This window comes from Chiloscyllium punctatum, chromosome 11 (genome assembly GCF_047496795.1).
Source record: "Chiloscyllium punctatum isolate Juve2018m chromosome 11, sChiPun1.3, whole genome shotgun sequence".
NCBI lineage: Eukaryota > Metazoa > Chordata > Chondrichthyes > Orectolobiformes > Hemiscylliidae > Chiloscyllium > Chiloscyllium punctatum.
Window position 1 is genome coordinate 107,015,574 of NC_092749.1, and position 24,394 is coordinate 107,039,967.

The window sequence follows — 24,394 nt, forward strand, 5'->3', positions numbered from 1 at the left end:
TCTGCATGGGTTTCCTCCGGGTGCTCTGGTTTCCTCCCACAGTCACAATGATGTGCAGGTCTGGTGAATTGCCCATAGTGTTAGGTGGCTTAGTCAGAGGGAAGTGGGTCTGGTGGGTTATTTTGCAGAGTGTCAGGGTGGACTAGTTGGGCTGAAGGGCCTGTTTCTGCACTGTAGGTTATCTAATCTTGCCTAAACATTTGGGGCAGCACGGTGGCTCAGTGGTTAGCACTGCTGCCTCACAGCTTGAGGGTTCCAGGTTAGATTACAGCCTCAGGCGACTGTCTGGGTGGAGTCTGCACATTCTACCTGTGTCTGCGTGGATTTCCTCTGGGTGCTGCAGTGTCCTCCCACAGTCCAATTTGTGCAGGTCAGGTGAATTTGTCATGTTAAATTGCCCATAGTGTTGGGTACATTAGTCAGAAGGAAATGGGTCTAGGTGGGTTACTCTTCAGAGGGTCGGTGTGGACTGGTTGGACCAAAAGGCCTGTTTCCACACTGTAGGGAATCGAATCTAATCTAAACTGGCTATAGTCCTGCCTCGTATGGTTGCACTATAAATGTTTGAACATGACCAAGTCCAATTGCACTTCTGAAGGTGCTGTACATGCACCTGTTGTTGCCCAGATACCATCCCAGCCTTTAACATCAGCTAACTGTGATGGGAGGTAAACCATTTTTGAAATACAATTGCAATTTTCATATTATTAATTGCAGCTATTGAACATTGCTAAAACAAGCTATGCACGATGTCAGCGGTACCCTTCGCCCAGCTTCTAATTGTGATGAGTTACAAATTCTAATCAATATATCAGGGCAATTTGAAATACACAATAAAGACAAAGCTGTAAAACCTCAAAGTCCAGTCATTAAAGATGCAGACGATGGCATTTTCCCTTTGATCCTGTTTCTTGAGTGAAATGTTATTATTACGTGAGGGATGAAAAATAAATTGTTGAGTGTTCTTCAGGACATCAGAAGTTGAAGCTCATGTTTGTTCTGCACAGATTTGGAGCTCGACAATTTTTCACCCACTCCATCTCCTCTCACGTTCTAGATCACAATTCACAATTCTAATCACGTCACTTTCAGAAGAATGCAGAGGTCTTTAAAAAGGAATGGAAATATTACTATATAATTCCTAATCAAAAATAACACACCCATGAGGGCATTTTGTTCATTACCATGACATTACAATGCACGCATATTAAATATTATTAAACTTAAGGGAGTTGATCTAATGTCCTTAGCACTGGCATTAATTGAGTTTTCACTGGTGAAATATAAATGTAGTATTGCAATGTTAAGCAACACAATGTTAGTGTTATCAAATAAATTAAATGATAGGGCAATTCACAATAGGGCCTCAAAGTTCTTCAGGTCATAAAGCTGACTGTTATACAGTCAGTATCGTCAACTTCATTCGCAAATCTCAGCATGTGCAAAGTGAGAATTAACATCTCAAGATCGCTTCATGTTCCCCACAAACATTTTAATCACTTGTCTACAGAGGGATAAGTGGAGAATCACACAAGACGACGAAAGATGTAACTAGGTCTCTTGTTTTCCTGGTGCTATGTTGGAAGATGGCCACTGTCATTTTTTCAGATGCCAACAAGTCCTAGTTTCTCTGATTAACCAACCACTGATGGCCTGTGACTGGAATCATTCTCAGCACCAAAATTTCTCCCTCGTTATTTTCCTGATCAACCTGTTCAGAAATGTATTGACACACTTCTGGAGCAGGTGGGACTTGAATCCTGGTGTCCTAGCCCGGATGTAGGGACACTGCCACTGCACCACAAAAACACCAAACTTCCCCTCTAAATATTTTCTAATCAACTTGTCCAGACATGCTATTTGCATACCTCTAGACCTTGTGAGACTTAAACACAGGCCTCCTGGCTCAGAGGAATGGTCAATACCACTTAGATACAAGGGCCCTGGACACTTGCTCTCCACGCTGAATCTAAGGACATTCTAATTGTTAGTGGCAAAGGATAGACCATGATAGTGTCTTAACAAGAGGAAACACTTGCGTGACATATGGGGTGTGGTTTATTGCATTGTAGCAATCGATATATTTAACATTCACTGGTTAAGAATAATTGCAATGATACAGAGTCAGGTATGTCGCGTTGGACTCCGTTGGGACTTTATGCTGCACGCACACTCCTTCTCTACGCAAAGACTGTGTGACACCACCCAGTTGGGTGGAGATCAATACAACTCAACATTTATTCTTTCAGAACTATTGCTTTGCAATATAGCATGTGGAATATTGGAATTAATGAGATTTGGGAATGTTGCACTTTAGATTTTTGTGTTGTGATAAGTACACAGAATCTCAGATGTTTTACAGGATAGGAGAAGGCCACTCAGTGTCAATACTGGCTCTCAGAATGAGCTTCATGATTTGTTACCATTCTCCCACCATTTCCCTGTGATCCTGCACAATGTATCAATTTCCATTTCAAAATGATAATGAGCGAATGATGCCTGGAACTTCCCCCACTATGACGTACACATTACAGCAGCTGGTTTGCTACTGCCAGATCGAGGGAAACGAGGGGAAGGCAGTAAATTCTGACCATGCCAATGACTCCCACATCAAAATGTTGTTCTGTATTTTCACACTTGCCTTATTGCTTTGCATAAACCAAAAATGTGGTAATTTTATGATAGGGTTCAGAAAAGATTTACCAGGATGTTGCAAGGGTTGGACGATTTGAGCTATAGGGAGAGGTTGAACAGGCTGGGGCTGTTTTCCCTGGAGCATCGGAGGCTGAGGTTTGTAAAATTATGAGGGGCATGGATAGGGTAAATAGACAAGGTCTTTTCCCTGTGATAGGGGAGTCCAGAACTAGAGAGCATAGATTTAGGGTGAGAGGGGAAAGATATAATAGGGACCTACGGGGCAAGTTTATCACACAAGAGGGTGGTGCACGTCTAGAATGAACTGCCAGAGGAAGTGGCGGAAGCTGGTACAATTACAGCATTTAAAAGGCATCTGGATGGGTATATGAATAGGAAGGGTTTGGAGGGATATGGGCCGGGTGCTGGCAGGTGGGACTAGATTGGGTTGGGATATCTGGTCAGCATGGTCGAGTTGGACCAAAGGGTATGTTTCCATGCTGTACATCTCTATGACTCTAAGACAAAGGTGAATCTCTATCATTTACACTATCTCCATTGGTTAAGTTACTCTGCGAGCTGTCTATATGGTAGGTTGTTCTGTCCTTTGAAAGTGACCAGCCTGAGTTGAGATAGCACCTGCAGCATGACCCACAAAGCCCAACTGCTGGATTGAGGTTGTGTGACCGCCCACCCCATCCCCCGCCCCAACCAACTTGTTATGCAATAAAACCAACTTGGAGCTGAGAAACAATCGATCTTCAAGGCTTGTGCTGGCATAGAAACTTGGATCTTACCACCATGGTACAGTCCCACCATGTTTTATCGTATTTCAAAGCGCTGGAATATTGTGCTGAATGAACTGCCGTCACATTACTGGGCATGCCTGCACCCTTGGTCTTCCCTAAGGCAAAGTCCCGGGTGTGAAAATAATATAGGGAAGGGGAAAATGGGCCCTTCAAGCTTATGTATATATCCCGTATCTTCTTATCATTTGCCCTGGAGAGTATTCATGGACACTGATAATTTGCTTGTTTCCAGAACCTTTATTCTTCCCTCACTTTTAACCCTCCCCTCACATTCTTTGGATGCAAGAATGGGGAACCATAATCACAGTTGTGTTGAACAGTTTCATATTGGTTCAGCAAAATCTTTTGGCTTTTGTACTCTGTGTCTATGGGAAACTCAGGTTTCAATATGAAACACTTTCCAACCAAATCTTTGTCAAACAATTGCACAGAATTTGGCTGTTTTTATTATGCAATCAAGTCCATTTCTTTGATCAGACCCACTACAATACCCCAACAGTGACATCAAAACTCTTGAACCTCACTTGCACCATGAACAATCATCCCAAGTACAATGAGAGCATCTTGAACTAACAATTGTATATTCCATTGGCACCCAACTTCACTTACACATTTAGCGATAGCAAAACCTCCCATTAAATTTGCACCCAAACCATAACCCTAATTCACCTGAGATAATGTACTATTCTTATTCATAAAAACATAAGAAATAGGAGTTGAAGTAAGTCCATTTGGCTCATCGAGTCCACTCCGCAATGTATTCGTTAACTGGGAGAATAATTTACATTTAAATATTTTCTCATTTGATTTGAAACAAGTAACACTTACACATATCCAGAGTGGAGCACATATAATAGAAAGAAAGATAACGCAGATGCTGAAAATCTGAAATAACAATAGAATTTTTTTTGACTCAGACCAGGCAGCAACAGCGGACGGAGAAGCAGTTAACGCTTCATGTTTGATGAAGGGTTTCTGAGTTTTGTTCCACTCATGTGCTGCCAGACATGCTGAGCATTTCCAGAATGGCAGAACAATGCCATTCGGCCCCCATTGAGTCTGCACCACCATTTCGATCACGGCTAATATGTTTCTCAACCCCATTCTCCTGCCTTCTTCCCACATCCCTTAAGAATCAAGAATCTATCTATCTCCATTTTAAGTGCACATAATGACTTGGCCTCCACAGCCCTCTGCAGCAATGGAGTTCCAAAGATTCACCGATTCACCACCCTCTGGCTGAAGAAGTTCCTACTCATCTCAGTTTTAAAGAGTCATCCCCTCACGCTGAGGCTGTCCCAACATTCCCCATCTCTAATGGAGCAAAGTAACCCCTTCCTGCCAGTTCTCCGAGCAGTGATTACACTTTGTGTGAGCCTCCCATTTTCCTTTAGCAGGAACCGCAGCAAAGAACTGCCTGGGAGCTGACACACCACGAAACATGAACTTAAATAAAAAGTGCAAGGAAAACATAACCGTCTTACTCAGGAAAAATCAAAGTCAATAACTTGATCTTTTAAGAGGTTGAGTAATGAATAAATGTGCAGAACAGAAGGGCCAACTAACTAAACTTTTTTTAAAAATTACCATTTCTAAGGAGGACAGCAAGAGAGGGAGACAGACTATACCCTAAGTTCTTGTCATCCCAGAAGGGGGAAGGGCTTATCGGAACAGGGGCAAAATAAAGAGTTACTAATCTTGTATTCACCTCTGACCATGCATGCCCTGACCAAACCTTGATGAAATTCATAAGACAGTCAGGGCTCTGAGACAGATTGCCTTTTTAAGTGTGGGTTTTCCATCCCCTCCCTGCACGTGTGTGGATAGCTTTTTGTGGAGGGAAAGAGTATGGGCATGTCAGTATGTGTCAGGCTCATTTGCAGTTTCAGGATTAGATCCAGAATTAAGCTCCTTCTCTCATTCCTTTCCAACTCCCTCTCTCTTTCCCCTCACATGAAAGCAAAGGTTACCATAGTACCAGAGGACCCTAAGTTTGCTTTGTCATTCGAGAGAGAGAGAGATATCTGGTGGTGAGTTTAACATACCAGTCACCATTGCTCAGGAGAGATTTCACCGTGTCAATGGTGCAGGAATGCTGTCGATGTCACTCTACATTGCTAACCAGCCCAACTAAACAAACAGACCTCCATCACACATTTCTTAATCTCACTCTATCTCTCGCTCCCACTCCAACACTGACCTTTCTCCATCTCTATCGGGGAATGTCGGCATTGCTTATGTTGTCAATTAAAGGACATCGTACAATAATCACAGTGGTTAAAGTAAAGACCAACAGATTGTGTCTGTGGTGACTATGTTCACAAATAATGGTCTTTGATCAAACAGAATGGTTTGTTCATGTCGGCTCTGTGTGGATCCCTCATTATTTTGAGGATCTTGATCAGTTCATAGAATCCCTATGTTGTGGGAGCAGGCCATTCAGCCCATCAAGTCCACGCTGACCATCCAAAGAGCATCCCAACCAGATAACCCCACCCCCCATCCCATTATATTCCTGTAACCCTGCATTTCCCATGGCTAACCCACCTCGCCTACACATGCAATTTAGGATGGCCAATCAACCCTAACCCGCACATCCTGGACACGAGGGAACCATTTAGCATGGCCAATCCATCTAACTTGCACATCCGTGGAGTGGGGGAGGAAACCCATGAAATCCTTTATTGGTCAGAATATTGAGTACAGGAGGTGGGAGGTCGTGCTGCGGCTATACAGGACATTGGTTAGGCCACTGTTGGAATATTGTGTGCAATTCTGATCTCCTTCCTATCGGAAAGATGTTGTGAAACTTGAAGGGGTTCAGAAAAGATTTACAAGGATGTCGCCAGGGTTGGAGGATCTGAGCTACTGGGAGAGGCTGAACAGGCTGGGGCTGGAGCGTCGGAAGCTGAGGGGTGACCTTATAGAGGTTTACAAAATTATGAGGGGCATGGATAGGATAAATAGGCAGTCTTTGCCCTGGGGTCGGGGAGTCCAGAACTAAAGGGCATAGGTTTAGGGTGAGAGGGGAAAGATATAAAAGAGACCTATGGGGCAACTTTTTCACACAGAAGGTGGTACATGTATGGAATGAGCTGCCAGAGGATGTGGTGGAGGTTGGTACAATTGCAACATTTAAGAGGCATCTGGATGGTTATATGAATAGGAAGGGTTTGGAGGGATATGGGCCGGGTGCTGGCAGGTGGGACTAGATTGGGTTGGGATATCTGCTCGGCGTGGACGAGTTGGACCGAAGGGTCTGTTTCCATGCTGTACATCTCTATGACTCTATGACACAGCAGAATGTGCACACTCCACACACGCAGTCACCCAAGGGTGGAATTGAACCTGGGTCCACTGGCACAGTAAGCAGTGCTAACCACTGAACCACTATACTGCCCCCAGTTCACCTCTTCTCTTTAAGAGTACAACTTCAACCTCTCCGATCTATTGACATAACTGAGCTCCTTCATCTCAGTCGATGGAGTATTTCATCTTTTGTGTTCATGAATTTATTTGTGGGCATAAAATATGGCTGTTTTTAACTGTAATGCCTTTTAACCTCAAGAAACAATGGATTAATAACTAAAGCCCATTAATTAATCATAGAATCTGAAACAGATTGTCTTGAACTAATCTCCAAGTCCATGCATTTCCCAGTTGGTCAGAGCTTTGATGTATTCTGGACAAGCCTGTATACGAAACCATCCGGTTTGAAGAAGGTGCTTTAAGGAGGGGATTATAGGATCAAAGAAAAACTTAACGTTATTCAGGAAATTAAAAACCAATGAGTACTTTTCAGAACAAATGCATAATTATATAAATGAGACAAAAAATAACCAATAATCCTGTCTGAGTTACAATAGGCAAGAGCTTAAGTGAACACATTGATGTAGTCAGTATTTTCCAGGAGGGTCAGGTATCTGAGAAGGAAGATTGAAAAGTTTGACAGAAGAACAAAAGGGGCATAAAAGTAAAAGCATTTTTACACAGAACGTGTGGATTTGCATGTGTGTGTGTGCGTGTTTACGTGTGCGTGTGTGTGTGTGTGTGCGTGTGTAGCCTGTTAGAACAGGGACAATGTTTGCTCATGGAATCCTGCAATATGGAGAAGCTGTTCTGCAGCAACTCTCAATGTTCGGGCAGTTAGAGTCATACAGCACAGAAACAGACCCTTCAGTCCAACCCGTCCATGCTGACCATAATCCCCAAACTAAACTAGTCCCACCTGCCTGCTCCTGGCCCATATCCCTCCAAAAATTCCTTATGTGTGTCTTTTAACCGTTGTAACTGTAACCCCCCTCCACTATCTCCTCTGGCAGTTCATTCCAAACATGAACCACTCTGTGTAAAAACACTTCTCCCTCACGTCTTTTTTAAATCTTTCTCCTCTCACCTTAAAAATATGCCCCCTAGTCTTGAAATCCCCCATCCTAGCGAAAAGGCTACTGCCATTCACCTTATCTATAGCCCACATGATTTATATACTTCTATAAGGGCACCCTTTAAACTCCTGTGTTCCAGTGAAAAATGTTCCAGCCTGTCTTTATAACTCAAATCCTCCATTCCTGGCAGCATTCAAGTAAATCTCTCACTCTTACAACTTAACCTAGGTATAACAGAAAACTTGATACTTGCTCTACACCTTCCATGGTCATCGAGTCCTGGGATGGGACTTGACCTCACAGTTTCAGGACCCTAAGTGGAGGTCACTACCCACTGCACCACAAGACCTCTCCTCATGCTAGGTGGTTAGGATCTGGCGTGCACTTCTTAAGTGTGTGGTGGAGAGAGATTTAAATCGAAGCAACTAAAAAGAAATTCTCTGGGATGTAGAGAAAGGGTACAGGAATACAACAGGTAGAGTTATCATGGCAGCAGGCTGAATGGACTACTCCCCTACCGTAGCCATTTTGATACATTTGTTTTTACTAACAGAATTGAAAGCGTCTTAAAGCTCATTTTCTGTCAACAAAGCAGCACTTTGTTTTGTGACAGGGATTGAAGTATCACAGTAGGACAGCACAGTGGTTAGCCCTGCTGTCTCACAGCACCAGGGACCTGGATTTGATTCCAGCCTATGTGTGGAGTTTGCATGCTCCCTTCGTGGGTCTGCTCATGTTTCCTTCCACCGTGCAAGTTAGGTGGGTTAGCCATGGGAAATGCAGAGTTGCAGATTGAGCCTGGGTGGGATGCTCTTTGGAAGGACAGTGTGGACTCAGTGGGCCAAATGGGATTCTATAATACTGCTGAGGCTTCTGTTGTAAATTCATAACAAAAAGCAACCGTTGTAGTTTCAGTGACATGTCTACACCAACAGATGGCACCCAAGAATCACATTTATCGACCTTTTACGGCCTTTCTCTTTAGGGATCGAAGCATTGACTTAAATTTCGCTGTCATTAAGGTTAAAAAGCAACTCTTTCCCAACTGTGTTTGAATTTCAAATGCACTTGCACGTGCTGTAAATTTTTAATGGGCTCTGAGCTTCATCTGAGGCAGTGAGACAGCTGTAGTGTAACGTACAGAGCAAAATGAAGCAAGGTCTGGTTAGCTATTTGAAATGATTATCTTGGGTAATCCAGTCTAAAGTCGTTAAAACTTTGTGACACATTTCAGGGATGCATTTGAAATCATTGTTTCATAGTTCTATATTATGCGACGCTATTTAGCATGACTGTGTGGCTTTTCGAGAAAAGATGATTAATATTGTGTGTTTTCAGTGAATTTCTATGATGTTACTATTGTAAATATTATTTTCATTCTCCCCATTTTGCTGCAGTATTTTCAAGACATTGAGGCAGAATACTCTGAAAAAAATGTTGCACTTGAGTAATCCCCCCCAGAGCCCACTGTGTTACTTTCCCTGTAAGTACAGACTAAGACAAAGAATCATTATGCACACAATTCAATCATTGCGCCTTTTTTTTATTTGAAAAGAAATTATTGGTTCAACCGATTGTCTTCTAAATTATTATGCCTGATCTCTGTAGCACTCGAGAGAATAACATGGTGTTGCGATACTGTATCCCAAATTTGTTTGTATGATCCAACGTGAAAAATTAATGATTTGTCTTTGCTAGTACCAATAGCCTGAAGGGGACATTTCAGAAAACAGGAAGCCCAGTAGAGTCTGCTTAGCAACAGAAAATAGTAGTAATTCAGGGTTGGCTAAGTTGCAGTGTTGCAAAGGGGCGTGATCTAGTTGAGCCACCAATGAGAGTGATTGAGTTGCCTTAGTAACTCGCTTGTCCCCTGATATTGTTAGGGCTAGTTCAATTACAGGCTGCGGTTGCTTGTTTTACTAGAAGCTTGTTTCAATGTATCAGTTTAAGAGTACGCATTATAGCTGGGTCTCAGATAGGAAGCTGAATCACACTGTCAATGCATGCAAGTTGGGGGACGTTTGCAAGTGTTAGAACTGTGGAAGGGGAGGCTTTGGTGTAGAAATCATTTATTCAGGAACTGGAGGCAAAGCTTTATTTTCTTAATGAACATGTTATAAATTAGTTAATGATTAGCTGGGGACTTAACACTGCGCAATTCTGAAATTGAAGTTGTGCAATAATTTGGAACAGGCATGTCTTCAGTGTGAGACATTCTCTTTGTTTTGAGATTCAGGTTTACCAATAGAATGATTTTTGTTGCCTTTACACCAGCTGAAGGTGTCTATTCACACAGCAGAGGCAGTATATTTTGCTGGAATCTAATGCTGCATGCCCATTGATTTACAGTCCTGTAGTAAAGAGTGCACTCTATTGTAATATGAAGGATATGTGTATGTATTCCAGGCTTTTAATGGTCATTTTTTCCCTTCAAGTCTTTCTATAGCCAGTACAAAGCCCTAATGGGACATTTAGACATTATTATTCTCTTGGCTTTTAAAATAATAGTTTTGCCTGTGGCTGACACAAACTGGAACATATTCAGGAAGGTACAATTGTTCATGCCAACAAATAGTATTGTGCAGAAATGCTACTGTTGTAGTCAAGGGAGGTGGTGGTATGAATAATAAACAGGAGCAATATAGGTTGAAAGGTATTACTTTACGCAAAGGATCACCAGAGAGGCATTTAAGGTGCAGAGGGTTGGATAGATTCCTGAAACCAGCCACACAGTATTCAACAGCAATGCAGAGAACAAGTAAAATAATGGAACTGTCTGGCTAAAATATCAGTGCATTCATCTGCAGAAGTGAGAGAATTTGTACAGAGCACTGTTATGATTCCAAATGTATAATTACAACCATCATATTAGGAGAAAGTCATATTGAGAAAAAGGTAAAAAGTAACGGAGTTGATACCCTCAGTGAGGCATTCAAGCTCTGACGGGAGAATAAGCTGAGAATGTTTATATTGGATAATCGGATTGAAATAAATTGTAAAGAGTGTAAACCGTGGCACTGAAATTCCATGGAGTTTGTAATAGTCTCCTGGCACAACTATAACAGAATTCTGTTGGGTTTTTAAATCTGAAGTTATAATGGGAGTCCTCAGGAACATTGAGCTGAATATGTTCAGTATTCTCATGAATTTGACTACAGAGTGCATTATGATCTAGTTAGATTTAGGTTTAATGTCACGTGTATTCAAGTTGTGGGTACAACAATACAGTGAAAAGTGTATAATGTCACCACACACAGTGCCTTCTTAGATACAGAAATAGAGAAATAAAGAAATAAGCTTTGGAGAGGGTCCAGAAAATGTTTACCGGGATGTTGCCTGGTATGGGGGACTTCAGCTCGAGAGAAACTGGGTTTGTTTTCACTGGAACGCAGGAGGTTGAGGAGGCGACCTGGTAGAAGTTTATAAGATTGTGAATGGCATGGATAGAATGGAAAGTATGAGGCTTTTTCCCAGGGTGGAGGGGTCAATTTCGAGGGGACACAGGTTCAAGATGCAGAGGGTGTAGGGAAGTTTAAAAGAGATGCGCAAGACAAGTTTTTCACACAAAGAGTGGTGAGTGCCCAGAACGTGCTGCCAGAGAGTTGTGGAAGCAGACACTATAGCAGCATTCAGGAAGCACCAGGACAAATACATGAGTATGAAGGGAGTGAAGGGACATGGATCCTGTAAGTGAAGACAGTTCTAGGGCAAAATATTTCAGAACAGGCTTGGAGGGCCAAAATCCTGTGCTGTATTGTTCTCTGTTCCAGCAATACATGGCTTAGAAAGGGTGGACGCTGGGAAGTTGTTTCCGTTAGGCAAAGATACTAGGACCTATGGGCACAGCCTTAAAATTAGAGGGGGTTAATTGAGAACCGAAATGAGGAAACATTTCTTCAGCCAGAAATTGGTGGGCCTGTGGAATTCATTGCCAGGGAGCACAGTGGAGGCCGGGTTAAATGTCTTCAAGGCAGAGACTGATAATTCCTTGCAAGGTCAAGAATTTAAGGGCTACGGGGAGAGTGCGGGTAAGTGGCGTTGAAATGCCCTTCAGCCATGATTGAATGGCAGAGTGGACTTGATGGGCCAAATGGCCTTACTTCCATTCCGATGTCTTATGGTCTTATAATACGGTTTACTTGGTATAAAAATGGAAAAATAAAGGAATAAAGTTGAGAGGTTTTAGATGGGAGAGTCCAAATATATTGATGAGACACAGAGAGCAGTGAGTTAAACACAGTGGGAAGACAGTGCTTTGTTAGTATTTCAACACGTGCCCAAAGAGCTGATTAATTGCTGATGAATAATTTGACGTCAGGTTATTGGTACTGTGGAATAGAATGCTGGAACCTGCTGGAGTCAAACTCATCCAGCTCCAAGGGAGGCTGCAGGTGTCTTTCCGAATCCTAGGCCCAAAATTTTGCACAATGGGAGAGATGGCTTCCTTTGGTACTGTAACTTTTCTGTGATGTTGTGATTGACAGTGGAAGTGTAGATGGGTGTCTGAAACACAGTTTTAAGCTCATAAAAAAGGAGCTGGAGTTGGCCATTCAAACCATCAAGCCCCACCACTCAGTAGGATCATGATTGAGTGGATGGTGACCTTAATCCACTTTCCAAACCCCTCCCACCGACAACTTGGCCTTGACTTTCTTGTCAATCAAAACACGTTTAACTCAGTGTTGAATATGTTTATGACGCAGACTCCAGTGCAGTCTGCGGAAGAGAATCCCCAGGCTAGTGACCGTCAGGCAAAGGAAATGCTCCTCACCTCCTCCTCAAACGGAGAGCCTTTATCTTTTCGGCAAAAGTCGATATTGCAGATGCTGGAGATCAGAGTCAAGATTAGAGTGGTGCTGGAAAAGCACAGCAGGTCAGGCAGCATCCGAGGAGCAGGAACATTGACGTTTCAGGCAAAAGCCCTTCATTAGGAATGGACCTGATGCCCGAAACATCGATTGTCCTGCTCCTCGGATGCTGCCTGACCTGCTGTGCTTTTCCAGCACTACTCTAATCTTGACCCTTTATCTTTTGCCCACCTAATTCTAGATTCCCCCATGAGAGGAAACATGCACTCAGGATCTACACTGCCGAGCCCCCTCAGAATCAATTATGTTCAGCCAAGCCTCTTGGGAGAACAGGGCAGCAAAATTACAAAGTAAAGAATTTTTGAAATTCATACTGTTGAATTTCCAGTGAAAGACTTAATGTATGCCCTCAGGTAACAACTATAAATGTGGAAAATAAAACTGTAACTCAATAGACTGGAAGAAACAATCGAGTTTATTCAGTACAGTGACACACCCCACTTCTGAATAGTCCCCATTCAAAACACCTGAAGCATTAGTAGATTTACAACTGTCTATTAGGAGTCCAAACAACGCCTGTTGATCCACATTGACGCAGGCTTTTAATAAAACAGGCTCTCTTGTGGTGCAGTGGTAGTGTCCCTCCCCCTTGGACTGAGAGACTCAGGTTCAAGTCCCACCTGCTCCAGAGGTGTGTAATCACATCTCTGAGCAGGTTGACTAGAAAATGTGAAAGCAAGTGGGCTTTTTGTGGTGAAATGGTAGTATCCCTATCTCTGGGCCAGGAGGCCTGGGTTCAAGTGCCACCTGCTCCTGAGACGTGTAGTAACATCTCTGAACAGGTCGGTTCAGAAGAGTAGGTTAACTGTAAAGAAATAAATAGCACTAAATATTTTTCTGACTGTATTTTTGTTTTCTCCTGAATTCAGAATTGGTCAGGTGGTTGAGAGTGAAAGGACCTGTCTCCTCCGGAATCATGGTTTGATTGAGGGAGTGTAAAAGTGACAAATGGAATTCAGTCTGGGTGTGTGTGAGAGAATGCATTTGGTGAGGGCAAGGCAATTCAAGGGAGTATCCAACAAGCGGGAAATTATTCAGAGAGGCAATGGAAGTTAGAGACCTTGAAGTGAATGTCTACATGTCCTTAAAGGTGGAGCCCTTCCTGGTGAAGGTTTTATGCCCGAAAAGTTGATTCTCCTGCTCCTCAGATGCTGCCTGACCTGCTGCGCTTTTCCAGCACCACAGTCTCGACTCTGAACTCCAGCATCTGCAGTCCTCATTTTCGCCATTCTGGATTATTAATCACTGATCATTTCACCATCAGAGAGCCTTTGGAATTCCCCTCCTTAAAAAGCAATAGATGCAGCATCTTTGAATGTTTTTCCAGGGCACAGGTGGATAGATTCTCGGGGATATGCTGGAATGTAAAATTGAGGTTAAAATTGGACCAACTATGATCAGGCTTGAAGGGCCGAATGGCCTACTCATATTCTTTGTTTGTATGATCTTAAGCTCATACAAAAAAGATTCCTTCAAGTTGCATGATGATTTTATGAACGATTTAGGCCTGATTAGCCTTTCATGAATTCATTTTACCATAGAGAAATTTCCTTTAAGATTATTAAATGCTTTTGAATGGCTCCCTTCTTAACTGGGTAAAAACAATGACTGCAGATGCTGGAAACCAGATTCTGGATTAGTGGTGCGGGAAGAGCACAGCAGTTCAGGCAGCATCCGAGGAGCAGTAAAATTGACGTTTCGAGCAAAAGCCCTTCATCAGGAATAAAGGCAGAGAGCCTGAAGGATGGAGAGATAAGCGAGAGGAGGGTGCTTATCTCTCCACCCTTCAGGCTCTCTGCATTTATTCCTGATGAAGGTCTTTTGCCCGAAACATCGATTTTACTGCTCCTCGGATGCTGCCTGAACTGCTGTGCTCTTCCAGCACCACTAATTCAGAATCCCTTCTTAACTGGCCAGTCTTTCTTCATTTGAGGTGTCTAATTGTTCTCATTGTTCCCATTGTTCTCAGGATCTTGTTTCTGACCTCTTAATTAAAAGCAGAAAAGTTCTGCAGCTAGAAAAAGACTTTCAAAAAAGATGAGCGTTTTGCTTATAGCTCTGCAATGTCAGGAGTTTTATTGCATTTCATTCGTCTGTGACAGACCAATCTTGCTTTTAGGTAGCTCTGATTTATTCCTTCCTGAGACGCAGGTGTCAGTGCCATTTATTCTCCACCCTAATTTCCTTGGAACAAGTAGTGGTGAGCGGTCTAATAGAAATCTTCCAGTTCATCTGAGGCAGCTATATACCCATAATGCTGTTGGGTTTCCGGGATTTTGATGCAGCAGTGATGACAGAATGGAAACACACCTCCAAGTCAGGATGGTGTGTGACTGTGTGTGTTGGTGGGGAGGGATGGGGGGAGCTTGCAGACCAGACAGGAAGCGGAATAGTCAAGTCTCCGAGTTGAAAAAGGCAAGGTTTCTGGAGCAAGTGAGTTGGGATGGGTGGAGACAGCCACATTACAGAGGTGGCAGTGGGGGGGTCTCAGTAATGGAGGAGGGAAGGGGTCAGAAGCACAATTTATTGATTCTTTGAGGATCTTAGAGCCAAATAATTGATGTCCTCCTATGCCCGCTGCCTTTGTCCTTCAACACAGTGGAGGTCGTAGCTTTAGAAGTTGCTGTCAAATTATCACCATGGTCTGAGCTTTCTTCTCAATATGCACTGCTGAGTTACTGCTGGCAGTACATCCTTGTTTTGTTAATTTGATCTCGCTGTTCCCCCCCCCCCCCCCCCCCCCACAGAGTTTACTTCAGTTGCAGAAGACCTGTATCTTGACCGAAAGTTAAATCTTTGGATGGTTTTTGTAAACACGCTGACTGCAGCCACCCTGCCTGACCCGAAGAAAGGGACAATGATGCTCCATGTTCAGTACCTGGGCTTCCCTCACCCCAGCTGGGAAACTGCTCTCCTTCCAGAGAGAAACTCTTCCAGCAGAATCATTTGCCATTGCCACAACTTCACTTCTGGAGTTCCCCACTCCTGTTCATCATGTAATTGGCAATGTTTTCTGCTGAATTTCTCTGCTTTGAATTAATAGGTCAGAATCCAGACCCTGAAAACCATGTGCCTATCAATTAGGCATCACAAGTAAGGAAATTTGCGACTGATCATTAAGGAAACGGTTCAGAAGCATTTGATCAATGTAAATGGAGCATTTCCATAGTAACACAGATTCTTAAAGTCATCAAGATCCACTTAGTTCAACCTCATCCTTATCTTACTCATTCCATCAGCAACCTGTAACTTGTCCATCTGCATGTCCAATACATAATCCCAAATAAACCAGAATTGCCTCCAGTTAAACGTTGGAAGAATTGTCGTTGACAACCTTTGGCCAAAACATCTTTCCTTATGTACTAATTCTATCCCCTTCCCTTACTATCATCTCAGGCTGAGCCAGACTGTTCTCCATTAGACTCCTGTTTGACTCGAAGCTACACTTCTGACATTTCTAGCCACGCTATCACAAAAACAATCTATTTCCACCGTCACAGTGTAACTGTCTCTATCTGTCTCAATGTGGAAACTCTGCCTTTATGACCTCCAGAGTTGATTTCACTCCCCTTCGATTCTGGAACTAAACTCCAGTCAAAATTCTGTTGCCTGTTCCTTAATTTTCATCAAGTCAATACTGTTGCCCTCGTTGACAAATTGACTCCTGGTCTGGAAATGCCTCAAACGTTCAAAAAATCCCCCCCAAACACTCCTCCTATCACTTGACATCTCAGTAACCTCAATTCTGCAATGAATCAGCATTCCTCCAACTATAGTGTCTTCGACACTCTCAGCTTCCTTCACATCCATATTTGTTGCCATACCTTCAACTTTTGGATGTAGGTTTGCTCGCTGAGCTGGAAGGTTCATTTCCAGACGTTTCGTCATCCTATTAGTTAACATCTTCAGTGGGCCTCTGGCAAAACAATGCTGAAAATTCCTGCTTTCTATTTATATGTTTGGGTTTCTTTGGGTTGGTGATGTCATGTCCTGTGGTCATGTCATTTCCAGTGGTGAAGTCACTTCCTGTTCCTTTTCTCATGGGGTGGTAGATGGGGTCTAACTCGATGTATTTGTTGATAGAGTTCGACTGGGTCCAACCAGAACTCTATCAACAAACACATCGAGTTAGACCCCATCTACCACCCCCTGAGAAAAAGAACAGTAAGTGACTTCACCACAGGAAATAACATCACCACAGGAAATGGCATCACCAACCCAAAGAAACCCAAACATATAAATAGAAAGCAGGACTTTTCAGCATTGTTTTGCCTGAGGCCCACTGAAGATGTTAACTAATAGGATGACGAAACGTCTGGAAATGAACCTTCCAGCTCAGTGAGCAAACCTACATCCAGAACCTCAACCTGAGCTACAAATCTTCTCAAAACTCGCTAATACCTTCAACTATCTGGACTATAAGATCTGGACCTCATCAATAATGTTAACTAGACTAATACCTGAAATGTGCATGTTGTCTAAGGAAGATTCTTTTTTAGACTACATTACTTACAGTGTGGAAACAGGCCCTTCAGCCCAACAAGTCTACACCGACTCTCCGAAGCGCTACCCACCCAGACCCATTCCCCTACATTTACGCCTTCACCTAACACTACGGGCAATTTAGCATGGCCAATTCACCTAACCTGGTTTGGTTAGGCTGGGCTTATATCTGCTGCAATTGGGAAGAATAAGTTGGGGCAAGTTGTTTGAAACATAGAAAATCCTGGACAGATCTTTCCAAGCTAAATGTGGAAAGAATATTTCCACTTGCGGGAAGATCCAGAATGAGGTTTGACTGTTTGAAACCAAGACGTCGCCCACTTAAGGCAGAGATGAGGAGAATTTTCTCACAGAGCCTCATGAGTGTTTGGAACTCTCTTCCTCTAAGGTCTGCGGAAGCAGAATTTGTTTATGTTGTTAATGCAGGGGTAGATGCTTTCTCGATAAGCAAGGAGGTGAAAGGAGGCAGGAATGTGTTATAATCAGAGCAGCCACTATCTTACTGAGTGACAGAACAAGCTGGAGGGGCCAAGTGGCCTACTCCTGCTCCGAGTTCTCTCATTCCTCTGCTCCTTGCAAAATAGACTTTGCGGCCTAATTCTTCGACCTATAGATTTTGTTTATTTGTCCTGTTGTCGCTTTCTCTGGCAGGGTGCCTACGTTTGCGACTGATTGCCATTTTAAAGAAGGTAATTAATGTCCTTCATCCCGAACTGTCATTTATTTCATCGGCTCCAGCAGTTCTATTTCACATTACTGACTGCTTCTTAAAAGTATGCCAGACAACTAGTTTAACTCAACATGTTAGCTAATTATTAACTGCCTGTTGACAGTGTGATTAGCTAACAAATCAACTTGTTTTAAGTGTGTCCTTAAATACTTTGAAAACAATAATAAGTTGCGCAGCAAGCAGGTAATCAGCAGCTGGTACAAATTTGCCACAGTTTAGTTTAGCATTCTTTCCAGACTTCTCGGCCAGTAGAAGATAAAGATAAATCAGTCTCTTAGATAAGCAGTACAAAAAATGGTATTTAAATATCCATCATCAATTATTTCAAAATGAACAGTTATCCCAACAAATTGCATTGCATTCGGCAATCTTGCTTTTGTTTTATTTGTACTTGATATATGGGCATCACTGGCCAGGACAGCATTATTACCCATCTCTCATTCCCCTTGAGCACCTCTACATTCCGTGATTGAATGTTAAAGCAATGTCATGGTGCATGAATTACAATGTTTCTGGGCAGCCATACAGAGAACCCATAAAATATATTGCGGTGCTTAAAACAACTTGTTATGGTCCAAAGGCCAACATTAAACCCCATTAAAATGGCCAGCCAATGTTCCTCACTCAGTTCACTCTCTGCAGCTGAATCTGAGTGTAATGAAGCCGATTTTGCTGTACTGCACTCCCAGAAGGGAGATTCACCCAGTGAAAGGGCATATCGTAAAATTACAGTAATCCTGCCTTCAATTGTGTCCCCCATTGAACAGCAAATGATGGGGAGCTCACTCCCAGTGTAGTTCCAGAGGCTCGTGATTCCCATTTGTGAAGTCAGATCCCCGATGTGATTTTTGAAAGGATAAACATTACACATCCGGTTGTACACTTTCAATTAATGCAAGATTAAAAATAAGGTGTGCTTTCCAGTTATTTACTAAAGACCTGTCATTCTCAGCTCACCACTGTCTACCTCTTTCCAGTGACGAGAGCCATGCTGCTGTACTGTGCTAAGAGCAGATGGGTCAGACATCCAGACTCAGCACACCGACTATGCAGCAAAATTAAAATATTAATCAAAAGCTCCATGCGCTTTACAGGGAACTAAGCAAGCAGATTGTTAGCTTTGTAAGTAGGTCGCACATTGTGTTGAGCAATCTTGCTTTGTCCTTAGCCATCTGTATCATGAATCAATGTCAGACAGATGAAAATATATCCAAGAAGGTGACCTTGAGAAGTTTGCTGGTCCAGTGAGCTTAGACCACAAGAGCTTTATCTGCTTCTGCAGGTATATTTTAAAGAGAATTCTGGGAACAAGGTATTAGTCAGGTATTGTATGATTAAATCCACTCAGTTCCTGATTTACTTAAGGCAGCAGCAGTACACTCAGAAATCCAATGTCATAAATTATATCCGAGCATACTCTGTCAAGGCAATTATGTCACCTGCGCCACCTTAAATTAGTCAGCAAGAAAAGGAAACTTGCATTGAGAAAAGATCACATCTCACAAAGCTACATTAAAGAATTTTGTCTACACACACACACACACACACACATATATATACATACACACACATGCGCACAAGCATATATATATATATATATATATATATACACACACATTATATATATTACATACACATATATGTACACATATATACGTATATATGCATATACACGTGCACACATAGATGTAATGCAAGAGCGGGTTATGCTATTTTCCCCGCTTATTATCATATTATCTCTGCCATTATCTGACACAGAGTAAAGTTGTTTGATAGTTCACTGTCACCAGTCCTCCTTTATCTAGAGTATGTGTGGAACTTCTCTAATGATTGGCGGACTGTAGAATCTTTATGATATTTTACATTGTCCTGCATTGTCATCCGACTTGTGTATAAATCCACTTGCAAATGGTCTCCAGGATTGGTGGGATGGAAGCTGAACAGGTAGGTCAGGTCAAGAGACTGGTGTCAAGTCGGAGGGTTGGATCTGGGATGAGGTGGCAGAGGGATGATTTGGAAACTGGCGAATTCAGTGTTGAGGTCATCTGGTTGTCAGCTCATGGGACAGAAGATGAGGTGTTCCTCCTCCAGTTTGCGGGTGGCCTTGGTTTAGGCAAAGGAGGAGGTCCCCAGAATGGACATGTCATGGGGGGAGTGGGAGGGGGAATTGAAATGGATGGCGAAAGGAAGGTAGGGTTGGTTGCTGCTGTACGTTTACTAGCGCCACACTTTATCGACTCTCAATTCTCCAGCATCTGCAGTCCTCACCATCTCCTAGTGATGTAGAAGGCTGGAAGGGGATGCAATAAGGTGAGGTGTTAGCTACATGAACTCTACAGCCTTTCCACCACCTCTTGAAATTAAGGTCAAGCAGCAAATACCCTGGCTGACCTTCCTATCCTTTTGCCATTTTAGACTTTTAAATGACATATTAAAGCCCACATTTGGGCATCTTCCTGCCTCTGCTGGAATTAACTTGCCCAGAAGCAAGAAAAGTGTGAGTTGCCTTATAAGCTGATCAAGAGCATGAACATCCAGTATGGGCTGCCCTCCAAGAACCACCATTCCTTTGCTTCCCACCTTCACCTCCCCATGCCCTTCTACCCATAATCCTTAGAAGGTGAAGCAGAGGTCTCTTTCTGACTCTCTGCAGCACCATGGAAATTGGTGGGGGAGGAAGCTAAGGTTTTTTCATTGGAGCAAAGAAGGGTGAGAGGCAACTTGATAGAGGTGTACAAGATGATAAGAGGCATAGATAGAGTGGATAGTCAGAGACATTTTTCCCAGGGTGGAAATGGCTACCATGCGGAGGCATAATTTTAAGGTGATTGGAAGAAGGTTTAGGAGAGATGTCAGAGTTCAGTTCTTTACACAGGGTGTGGAATGCACTGCTGACAGTGGTAGCAAAATCAGATACATTAGGGGCATTTAAGTGACTGTTGGATAGGCACATGGATGACAGTAAAGTGAAAGGTAGGTATGTTAGTCTGATCTTAGAGTAGGACAAACGGTCGGCACAACACCAAGGACCGAAGGGCCTGTACTGTGCTATACTGTTCTATTTTCAACATGCTTTTCCTGGAAAATTGAGAATAATAAGTATTATTGGTAATTCAGAAAAAAGGCTCATAAATCTGTCAATCATGCGGCAGATAGTCCATTATCTCTTGTGGGAGAAAATACACCTGACCATTTGGAATGTGCTACCAGTGCTCATTTAAAGGAACAGGCAGCATAGATGTTAGTAGCCAATTTCACTTCAACAATCTAATGGGATTCTTTCTGCATGGAACTAAATTAGCCACCATAGGATAAGGGCCTATGGTGTTAGAGGTGAGGCACTAGCATGGATAGAAGATCGGCTGCCTGGCAGAAAGCAGCGGGTGGGGATAAAAAGGTCCTTCTGAGGATGGCAGCCGGTGCCTATTGGTGTTCCACAATGCTCAGTGTTGGGACCACAACTTTTCACTTTATACATTAACAATGTAGATAAAGGATAACGATCTAGATGAAGGAACTGAGGGAATTCTGGTTAAGTTTTCAGACGATACAAAGATAGGTAGAGGGATAGGTAGCATTGAGAAGGCAAGGAGGTGGCAGAAGGATTTAGACAGATTAGGAAAGTGGACAAAGAAGTGGCAGATGGAATACAACATGGGAAATTGTGAGATCATGGACTTTGGTAGGAAGAATAGAGGGATGGACTATTTTCTATAGAGGCAGAAAGTTCAGATGTCTAAAGTGCAAAGAGACTTGAAAGTTCTAGTCCAGGATTCTGTCAAGATAAACATGTAGATTGAGTAAGTAGTTAGGATGGCAACTACAATGATGGCATTTATTTTGAAAGAATTTGAATATATTAATGTAGGGATGTACTTCTGAGGCTCGATAAGGCTCTGGTCAGACCACATTTAGAGTATTGTGCACAGCGGTAAGCCCAATACCTCAGGAAGGATGTATTGGCCCCGGACCGGGTTCAGAGGAGGTTCACGAGAATGGTCCCAGGAATGAAAAGCTTTGAGGACTCTGGGTCTATACTTGATGGAGTTTAGAAGGCTGGGGGGAACTAATTGAAACATACAGAATATAGAATGGCCTGGACAGAGTAGATGTTGGGAAGATGTTTCCATTGGTAGGAGAGGCTAGGACCCGAGGGCACAGTCTTAGAGTAAAGGGAAGACTTCTTAGAACAGAGATAAGGAGAAACTTCTTCAGCCAGGGAGTGGGGAATCTTTGGAATTCATTGCCACAGAAGGCTGTGGAGGCCAGGTCATTGAGTATGTTTGAGACTGAGATAGATAGGCATCAAGGGGATCAATGGTTATGGGGAGAAAGTGGGAGAATGGTGTTGAGAAACTCATCAGCCATGGAGGAAACTCAATGGGCTGAATGGCCTAATTTCTGCCCAATGTCTTGTGGTCAGATGATGACTGTTTAGTGGATGTCAGCATAAATTTATGGCCCCTCTATTCCCAGCAGCGAACAAGGTCCGAAGGGAGCGCCGTATGGAAAGGCTATTGTTAAATTAGAGATGTTACAGGGAATAGAGAGTTTGAGTTATGAGGAGAGCTGGGAAAAGCTGGAACTTTTTTCACTGGAGATAGGAGGTTGCAGTGTGTCTCATAAAGGTTTATAAAAACATGAGAGACATAGATAAGGTGAATAGCAAATGTCTAATCCTGGGCATTGGGGAGTTCAAAGCTGGAGGGCGTAATTTTAAGGTGAGAGAAGAAAGATTTTAAAAAGGGACCTGAGGGGCAACATTTTTATATAGACGGTGGTTCGTATGTGGAATAAACTGCCAGAGGAAGTGGTAGATGCAGGAACGGTTACAACAGTTGAAAGAAATTTGGACAGCTACACGAATAGGAAAGATGTAGAGGGATATCGACCAAACATGGACAAATGGGGCTGGTTTAGTTTGGGAAACTTGATTGACAGGGACTGAAGGGTCTGTTTCCGTACTGTATGACTCAAGGTCCATGAAACTGGAGAAATAGCTTCAAAGATCTATCACTGATCCAGACTTGCTTTCACAATGTGAAATCACTTTTGAACAACATTGTACAGGTGAGTATGTATGGGGAATTGCAACTCTCAGAAAGACGTGATTTAGCTAGTCAATTGACAGCAGGAAGCACAAGGTGATGTCAAGGGGGAATGTTTTGACAGCACTCGATGAAGAGTCCCAATGGATGACAGTCTTAATAAACAACTGTAGCAGTCAGCAAAGACAAGGTGGTCACCTGGGCTGCATTGTTTCATAAAATTGACAATAGGGGGACCAAAGGTGACACAGCCAGCTGGTACAAAGAAACAACAGCAGCAGGAAGAACGTGGATAACAGGAACCGGCAGGACAATCAAGAGACCAAGATGCCCGAAGACTCAGGTGAACAGACAGAACAAAGGGAGCCTTTTAAAGGTATAAAAGACATTGAAGGGATCGGGTGTGGCTCGCATTTGGCCACGTCATTGTGGTAGCAGGAGGACGGGTCAGTTTTCAAGGCAGACTCCTATTAAGTATATAACCAGCTTATTCAGGTGTCTTGCTGCAGTTTGCTGACTTCACACAGGCTTGATATTGGGCAACTCGAAGCCCAAGCCAGCCAGCACCCTTCCCCTTGTAGATCACCGGGGACGGGATAGGTTAGCTCAAGGGCAAGATGGAGATTAGTGTTCGGATGCGACAGCATTCCACCTTTTGTGAAAGCCGGAGAGTGAAAGCCAAAAACTCAAAACGATTCTGGCACCTTGCGCTAATTGCGTTGCTAACCTTCTTGGGGAACATTGTTCTCTTTATCACCTTCAGACTTCGGTGACTTCCACTGTGTGGATAGCTTGGTGAGCGTGGGCTGGTTCTCCTTAGTGAAGAGAGGGTTAAGATGACATTTGTTGGAGGTGCTCTCGATCATGGGGAGTCTGAACGGAGTAGAACCAGGTAGAAACCGTTCCCATTGGCAGGAGGGTCGAGAGGACACTAATTCAAGAGGCACTTGGCATAAAATCCAAAGATGACCTGAGGAAATGATTTATCATGCAGCAAGGGGTGGTAACCTGAATCCATGATCCAAAAGAATGGCTTTCAGAGGGAGGATTGCTGAGTCACGTGAGGGGAAAACAAATTGCTGACCTATAGGGAACCAGCTAAATTATGTAGAGAATCATCAGGTCCTTCTGTGTTGTAGTCATTCTTTTCAATGATTCTATCTGATATAATTGGGTGAAGCTTGCACAAAGTTAACTAACCCTCCCTCCCCAATAACTCCCTCCTTTCCTCTACCCCTCCCTTTTCCCCATTAGCTCAGGTTACCCAGCAGCAGGTCCTACTGAATAGGGCACGGAGCAGTCAGCAGGCATTAGGTTCCTCGCAGTTACTTTTGCTCTGTCAGCCTGCCTGTTGACTGAAGCTGGTGTTACAGAACGACTGCAGGGCAGAAGCAACCTTTAACCCCCATATCAATCT

At 43.1% G+C, this 24,394-nt stretch overlaps 1 protein-coding gene across 3 annotated transcripts in view; it reads left to right on the plus strand.

Moving 5' to 3' along the window:
- plcb1 (phospholipase C beta 1) overlaps positions 1-24,394 on the plus strand; it is an 834,527-nt gene that overhangs the window by 793,225 nt on the left and 16,908 nt on the right. The window contains exon 33 of one of the 3 annotated variants that reach the window (XM_072581463.1): positions 9,226-9,311. The exons of the other annotated variants lie outside the window; for them this stretch is intronic. Coding sequence (XP_072437564.1) covers positions 9,226-9,279 — 54 coding nt within the window. The 3' untranslated portion in view covers positions 9,280-9,311. The remainder of the gene's footprint in view (positions 1-9,225; positions 9,312-24,394) is intronic. 3 annotated transcript variants of the gene reach the window in all.